Source organism: Mytilus trossulus, chromosome 1 (assembly GCF_036588685.1).
Source record: "Mytilus trossulus isolate FHL-02 chromosome 1, PNRI_Mtr1.1.1.hap1, whole genome shotgun sequence".
Lineage (NCBI taxonomy): Eukaryota > Metazoa > Mollusca > Bivalvia > Mytilida > Mytilidae > Mytilus > Mytilus trossulus.
In genome coordinates, this window is record NC_086373.1 from 102,031,921 (window position 1) to 102,040,581 (window position 8,661).

Sequence of the window (8,661 nt, forward strand, 5' to 3'; positions counted from 1 at the left end):
TCGTTCGTTCGTCTGTCTATCTGTCCCGCTTCAGGGCCAAGGAAGTTTTATTTGATGAAGTTAAAGTCCAATCGACTTCAAACATAGATCACATATTCCCTATGATATGACATTTCTAATTTTAATGCCAAATTAGAGTATTTACCTCAATTTCACGGTAATTGTCTATGATATTTGTTCTGGTGGTTTTTTTTTGTAATTTCATGCTGGTTTTTAAAATACTGAAATGAATCTATCGGTTCATTTCATTGGCGTTCTTTTAACAAAAAACAACATTCAACTGATGCATAAAAACTTGAATTGTGTAAAAAATTGATTAACTTAAACATAATTAAAAGATATAAGTTTCTAAGATATGAAATTTAATGTTCACAAATAAATAATAAAACAGGTCAATCTGCATAATCAACAATCAAGAAATTACACCATTATCTTTTAGAAGATCGAATCGCAAAATCACTTTCAGATTAAATTTGCTTTTACATAACTCCTGAATAAACAAAAAGATACCTATTATAAATAATGTAAACATAAACTATGTTTCATAAATACTATTCTATCAAGTATTTCAATAACAATGCAATTTGACCTAGATTTATATGAAAAAGAATCCTTAGAAGTGTATTATATAGACTCTTTAACACTGAAATGTTCCAACGTTTTACATTTTGATTCTGTTAGTGACCAAGATATTACCGTGACCATATGTCTTTTGTACACTTAGTCACAAATAACAAGAAAGGTCACAACATTGAACATGGCGTATTTCGTCGAGATCAAATGTAATCCGACAATCATTTTTTTGTTAAATCAAAATGAACATAATCACTATCACAGATGAGATAGTCATTTCATTTAAAGAATACAAAATGGATTTCACACTCCAAATAAAAAGATATTTTTATATCGGTTTACATTTTTGAAACTGTATTGTATGCTGGCGGAGGAGCATTATATGTGTAGCCAGCAAACGCATGCGCTGATGGAGTATGACCATTTCCGGTTTGTTGTGTAGGTTGACTTCCTGTTTGTTGAGTGGGATAGCTTCCTGTTAGTGGTTGAGCATAGTTTCCTGCTGGTTGTGATGCAGTAGGTGACTGAAATTGTCCCATCCTTACTAAAATGCAAAAGTAGGTAAATGTACACTGTAACAGTTTATGATTCACAAAAATAGATAGTTATTTACCTTGAAAGTGAATGATACCAACCCCAAAAACAAAATAAAACAAAAACAAAAACAAACAAAACCCAAGTCAAAGTAAATTGTAGCTACCACGTGATTTATAGTAAATGCATAACTAAATCTATATTGAAATGTTTTAACATTTTGTGCAACGTGTACAATCAGATTGTAATTATGATTTTTTACCCAATAAAACTTCCAATAAGGGACGACATCAAAAGATCAACGAAGGATGAAAAACTTAAATCAAATAGTTTGGGGGTAGGGGTCAAATTGCTGCAAGTTTTGTATGAATTGACATCGTTTTATCATATATCCTTATTGGTCAATAAATTTTCCCCAAATTAAATTTATAGGGGGGTAGGGGGGGGGGGGGGGTGGGCGGGTCAGTTAAAAAATATATTAGTTAAGTTTTTCTATCCTTAATTGAACTTTTGATGTCGTCCCTAATGACTATCATTTATGAATATAATCTTACCTCCAGTACCTCGGTTCATGACCTGTCCAGGTGATCTTTTTCCTTTACAGGCAATACACAATATTACTCCAATAACGACACATATTACCAAAATACCACCAACAACGCTACCTATTATTATTCCGATGGTTGTATAGTCTGAAATCAAATTATTTGAGTCGTTACCAAACGAGTCTACATTTATACACAATTTCATAACTACGTTAAAACTGAAGTTTGAACAATCAGATTATAAAGATATAACAATAACTGAGTTGGGTCAAGTCCTCGCCTTTGACTATAAATAATTAGCATGGTTTTTTTTCGCTGAACACTTAAATTTTGTCTTTGATCGATTTTTCAAATCTCCTGATCTTATCATACATGGATGTATATTTTGTGTTTTTTTAACCATATTATACTAAATTTAATTAATAATAGGTGAATTTCCATTCAGTTTAAGCTACACTCGCGAAGTTCACACCTCTTCAAAACTAACAATGCCTAGTTGTTTTTAAATATGTATAATTTTAAATCTGATAATCTACAACCATGTCAAATGCCCTGGTATTTTATCAATATTTCTACTCTTCAAGTATCGTGTCTTAAAAAAGAAGATGAAAAAATTCAAGAGCAAACTGCTTGAGACAGCTAAGAATAATATATATACTGAAAAATAACGTCCGTGAAGTGCGACCTTCAACTTCAAATTGCATTATAAGTTAATGAAGGAAACTGTAGTCATGTTGTAACTTACAATTGTATGTCATTACAGCTTCAACTGTCAGTTTCACTTGAACATTCTGCAGATTTCTTGAACTTTCGGGTTGTAGATAGATGTACATATATTCATCTTGTTCTCCACAATATTTCGTCGTTGGTTTGTCAAAACATGTATACGTCTAATAAAAACAAAAACAATAGATGACTAAAAATAAAAAATCCAAACGAGGACTAAAATCATCTTTGTAAACAAAGTAAGCTTACGCATAAATTTAATCTACATGCCACTTAAAAACATAAAAAATAAAACTGGGTATAAAATGATGCTTGATTGAACAAGTGAAGAGTTCGGTCATAAAAACAAGCAAATCGGAAACATTTTTCGGAATTTAGGACACTAATGTTGAATATTCAATTTGTAATAGCAAATATTAATTTTCCTTCAGTGGGCCATGCACTCTGTGATATCGTGATTGCTTCCCCTGATCACTGTTCAGTGTTCAAGACATCTTAGCAAACTTTGCTTTAGAAAAAAATCGTCAGCATGTTTAAGCCTTTGTTTATCGGTTTTATTTACGGCTATTACACAGAACCTGATGTATTGGTGTTGCATGTTGAATTAACACCTAGTCGATCAGCTTTTCTTTTGTGTGCCGTAAAAGGTTGACCTAATATCTCCGCTTAGCAGCAATATACTAAATAAACATGAGTATTGAATATACATTTCACAACTCGTTCGGTATTCACGAGTAGCTGCTACTTACACTTTATATAAAACTTAATCAGTGTTCTGAGCACAATTTGACGACGTAGGGTTATGTCAAAGAACGTTTCGTTTTTTATTAAAATAATGCATCGAAAAATACCAAGACCTTTTTGATATAAATTCCCTGTAAATGATTGTCTTGAAGTATTTATTGTATGTTCTAACAATGATTATCATGGTAATTACGTGTTAAAAAATTCTTTTGTTTGTCTTTGCACATTAATGACCTTTAAAGTTTGATCTATTTTGGGTAATATCCTTTTGGCTTGGCTTGATATTCACCACACAATGAAAACAACGTGCCATATTTTGGTAATATTTTTGATTCAACGATGGGGACTTTGCATAAAAAATAAACTCAAAAACCAGTTGTTGGTATATAAATAAAGGATGATATTCATCTAATTAATAAGTTCATGATGATATGAAACTTAACCCCTAAAGGTCTGACAAATTTCGTTGACGAATATAGTCCCAAGTGTTGATAGTGTGTTACTGGCCATTTTTTTTTTACCCCTTTCTTATTTATTTCTTCATTCTTAATGCGTCAAATAGCAAGCAGGGAACAAACTTACACTGTTAAAAAAATTGGGTCATGAATTTTAAAGTGAAGTAGTGATTTGGTCCAGCTATAAATTGGCGTTTAAGAAGCTGTCAAAGGACGTCAAGACCCCCTGAACATAAAATTGTCCATATTTTGAGATTGAGTCGATGAAGTTTTCTATAATTTTGATATAATTTGTCCCAAAAGTAGTACAAAACACTGTAAAAATAATTTTGAGAGGCGCAGGTGGGATTTTTTTAATTTTTGTCTAAAAGAAATGCGCTACGAAATAAATGTTCGGACCTAAAGGAACACTAAAGTTATCTATTCAATTATCTGACTCGGACTTCTTTTAAACTGAGGTCTACATTAGCTAGCGGTATATGGGGAGGGTTATGATCTAAGTAAATAAAGGCAACAGTGGTATACCGCTGTTCAAAACTCATAAATCCAAGGACAAAAAACAAAATCGGGGTAACAAACTAAAACTCAGGGAAACGCTTTAAATATAAGAGGAGAACAACGACGCAACAGAAACGGACTAAGCATTAGACAAAATCCTATGAGAACAACACATATAACATCAAAACAAAATACATGAATTTGGGATAGATAAGTACCGTGACACGTCTTAAAAAAATGAGGGAAAACAAACGACACAACGGAAACACAACGTTAAAATGTAACACACATAGAAAATACCTATAATATAACAATTGCCATATTCCTGACTTGGTACAGGCATGAATTTCACTTAAGTTCATATATTTGTTTTGAAGTTAAGTATGACGTCCATTTTCTCTATATTTTTTTTATTTTGGGGCTAGCTGAACCCTCTCTATGGATGCGGGATTTTCTCGCTGTGTTGAAGACCCGTTGGTGGCCTTCGATTGTTTTCTACTCTTTGGTCGGATTGTTGTCTCTTTGAAACATTCCCCATTTCCATTCTCAATTTGATACTGTACCCTAATGTTTTACATTTTTACCTGAGATGTCAAGTTTGTTTTTCCACACAATATGTTCAAAATAGTGGAATTGTATGCGACTTTTATACCAGTGAGAGGTTTAGCTAGCTATGACACAAGGTTTAATCCACTTTTTTGTACACAGGAAAATGCTTGAACCAAGTCAGGCATATGGCAGTGGTTTTTAATTCAATTGATATGATCGAGCTTTTGATTTTGCCATTTGATAAGGGACTTTCTGCTTTGTATTTCCCTTGATGTTCGGTAATTTGATGGTTGCAAATGTTTGTTCTACTCGTTGCAGGATGTTAAATCATGTTGTTGTGGCATCTTTTTTATATTATTTTATGTTTCTAAACCTTAGTCAAGTTTACTACACAAGATCTAGTATTATTCAAAGTTATCACTACAAACAACATGTATTTTACTGTATGGTTAATTTTAAAATCCTATACAAAAAATACACACATATCATCTGCATGCTTTTCTCTCTACATACCAAAAAAACTCATCATGTGTTATATGCAATCTGAGTCAAAACCGACGAAATTATGCAATCAAATCACGTTGAAATGTAGATGTTGATATAGCCTGGGAGCCTATGAAAGATCTTGACAAAGAGGAATTTGTAAAAAATCATTTGAATCTCATATTTGCATTTTTAACGTTGCTGGGCTTCATTTAAGATTTGAAATCAAGTTTATGTATTGATGCTTTGGTATATGCTTGTAATGGTAGGTCATGTCTGAAGTCTTGAAAAGCAACACGACCAGACAGACTACGGTATATATTAACGAGACTGTAGATTAGGAACAGAATGACATTATAGAATTAATTCTTCAAGACTTTTTAGCTGAAAGTAAATTGTTGAGTATATTACATATATATGAATATGAAAACAGGTGTAGTTCTGATCTTATAAATACCTCTAATGATGAACCATCATAACTCTCCCTGTAAGATAACTCAACTGCACAATCAGGGTCCTCGTACACTTCCGGTGTTATACAGATCTCATATTCATTCAGATATCCATCATCTCTTCCGACAAAAGACATGTAATTACACCAACTGTCTATATCATGTAGTCCATTGTATACAATTGTTATTGATTTGTCTTCGTTTATATGTTTAAGGGACACAGAACAGTCTTGTCCGAATGTATCTGAATAATACAGTTGTGATAAGTAAACGCTGATTTTTTTTTTTAATTAAATATTTATTTACAGTAGTAATACGCATTTTTTTTAAATTTTATGTTACAATTGCATATAATTAAAAAGAAAGAAAATACGAAACTATAAATATAACCAGTGATTATATTTGTTTCACATTATGAAATTCGTATCAGTTTAGTTGATTGGTCTATTTTTCATATCACGAAGACGGAAAAAATAAGCATCAAATGTTTCCTTATCATACCTAGCTGTATACAATATTATACAATAAGAACTATAATACGGAATTTATAGTTGCATTGAAGACCTGTTGATGACCTTCTGCTGTTGTCTGCTCTATGGTCGGGTTGTTGTCTCTTTGGCACATTCCCCATTTCAATTCTCAATTTTTTAATAGCAAATTATAAATACAATTAAAGAAAAAAAAATTTCTTACATGTCTTTTCACTTTTTCCAAATACTGCTGTAAGACAATTTAGAAGAGACACAGTTGTGAACAGCAGTTTCATCTTGTCACCTGAAACAAAAAACTGAAGTAAAGTTATAAAATAGTCTTCATTGAAATGATTTTTTCAACTAAGATACACTTAGTATGACATATGTAAAGTAAGTTGCAGCTGTAGTTAATTAAAAAATAAATTAAAAAAATGCATAAAGAGGTTGTAAATTAAGATAAAGCGTAATAAATTTCGTCCGTCTGAAACTACTTTGTGGATTAAACTTCATCTCGAACGCTCAAACTAAAACATTTGAAAGCTATGAAAAAAAGTAAATTTGTATAATCGTTAGGAATTATATGACCAAAAGGGGAATATTGCCTATTAGACAACCACTCATGGATGACTTAGACAACCATTCATGGATAACAAAATATGAATAATTACGGGTCACTTTGAGATCTTTTAACAACAAATTCTCTGAGACTTAAATATGGAACACTACACATTCAACAGACATTGTGAAAAGACACAATATGCAGTCCAAATAAAGAATGCACATATCTAATTTCAAATTTAAATATCGATGGAGTTAAAAACCCATAAATGATAATTGACGCATTCAAAGCCGTGCATGAACTTGCTCTTTCGTTACTTAGTGAACTCGTATTTTTTTACAAACAGACACGATCGTTGCGATCTGAAAATGATGCTTTGATTGAGATGCCAAAAAATGCACGGACCAAAATGTATGGTGAACGGATTTTCGATGAGGCCACAGGGAAAAGCCTTCCTGCAAATCCTCGAAATGAACAATCACTTAAGCTATTTAAAATGAACTAAAGATGTTTTTAATCAAAGTTGCATTTGTGGATCGCTCATAGTATGAACCTTGAACCGTGATTGATTGTGTTTGACTGAAGTTGACTTGCTGTTATAATATTTTGTACATTTTAGTTTGATTTGTTTTGTTTTTGTCTATTTTGATATGAGTTGATTTTTTGTAGTAACATAATTTATAAAAACAAAATAGTAGTAGCATATCAGCAATTTTGAATTGATTAAGTTTAGGCAACAGTTGTTGAAATGTTTACTAATTAATTGATAATTCTTTTAATCCACTTTTAACCTTTTTGGTTTTGATGAGTCTTATTTTATTTTACTAGTAGCTGATTTAATTTTGTATGTTTTAAGACGTATCGAACTTAGTAGTTTCGTGTATGTACAATGTACGTGTATATATTGTAACATTTGAAGCGCTTAGAGTAATTTAAGTGTTATATAATGCGCTTTTAACATGTTCGAAATATTAATTGATAACCAGATAGTATTTGAAGAAATGAAATAAAAAACAACTAACTATAAAATAATTGTTTTTAGAAAGAATGTTCAAATAGCTTTGGTGTTACCATAATGTAAAACAGACAATCCTTCAGAATAATCTCCATAATGGAATCAATACAGCTTGTGTATCATGGGCCGATCAGAATCTTTAGATATATCGAAACTTTTTATTCCAAAATTAGTGTAGTTTATGAGAAACAAATTGTAACAAAAATCTGATTTGATAATCTATCAGTTATTCATATAAAATTGAGAATAGAAATGGGGAATGTATCAAAGATACAACAACTCGACCATAGAAAAAACAACAACAGACGGTCACCAACAGGTCCTCAATATAACTAGAAATTCCCGCATCCGGAGGCGTCCTTCAGCTGGTCGCTAAACAAATATATACTAGTTTAGTGATAATGAACGACATACTAATTTCCAAATTGTACACAAGAAACTAAAATTGAAAAAGTACAATACTAACAAAGACCAGAGGCTCCTGACTTGGGACAAGCGCAAAAATGCGGCGGGGTCAATCATATTTATGAGATCTCAACCCTCCTCCTATACCTCTAGCAAATGTAGAAAAGTAAACGCATAACAATACGTACATTTAAAACTCAATTCAAGAGAAGTCCAAGTCTGATGTCAGAAGATGTAACCAAAGAAAAAAAAAAAAAATGACTATTATGAATAAATACCAACAGACTACTAGCAGTTAGCTGACATGCCAGCTCCAGACTTCAATTAAACTGATTGAAAGATTATGATTTCATCATATAAATATCAGGCACAATCCTTCCCGTTAGGGGTTTAGTATTATACCATCATGACATATATGAGAAGAACATAACCCGTGTCATGCCAACAATGTCTTTTTTTTTAATAAATGTGTTTAGTTCCGATGCAAAGACCCTTTAAGTGAATCAATATTAACACCACAATATACAATTTTTAATGACCTTACAACAGTATCGTAAATATATCCCTTATTTATAAGTCTATTTAAAGGTTTTGTTTGTTTCTGCGATGAATACTGACATTTTTGTGCTTTATAAAGAATATTTCAATAA

At 31.7% G+C, this 8,661-nt stretch overlaps 1 protein-coding gene across 1 annotated transcript; it reads right to left on the minus strand.

Annotated features, from left to right (window-relative positions):
• Window positions 1-434: 434 nt before the first annotated feature.
• On the minus strand, window positions 435-6,339 carry LOC134694116 (uncharacterized). Its single transcript, XM_063555115.1, has 5 exons — window positions 6,253-6,339; window positions 5,565-5,803; window positions 2,398-2,542; window positions 1,662-1,799; window positions 435-1,117 (listed from the first exon to the last, which is right to left on the minus strand). The coding sequence occupies exons 1-5, from the start codon at window positions 6,323-6,325 to the stop codon at window positions 912-914; spliced, it is 801 nt and encodes a 266-aa protein (XP_063411185.1). The 5' UTR covers window positions 6,326-6,339; the 3' UTR covers window positions 435-911.
• Window positions 6,340-8,661: the final 2,322 nt, after the last annotated feature.

What these genes read in the sequence shown, in the direction of transcription:
- LOC134694116 (XM_063555115.1), bottom strand. Translation starts at nt 6,325, where the DNA reads ATGAAACTGCTGTTCACAACTGTGTCTCTTCTAAATTGTCTTACAGCA. An exon ending in ATGATGGTTCATCATTAGAG is followed by an intron (nt 2,543 to 5,564) that starts GTATTTATAAGA and finishes TGTTTTTATTAG; the next exon opens with ACGTATACATGTTTTGACAA. An exon ending in AGCTGTAATGACATACAATT is followed by an intron (nt 1,800 to 2,397) that starts GTAAGTTACAAC and finishes ATTTGATTTCAG; the next exon opens with ACTATACAACCATCGGAATA.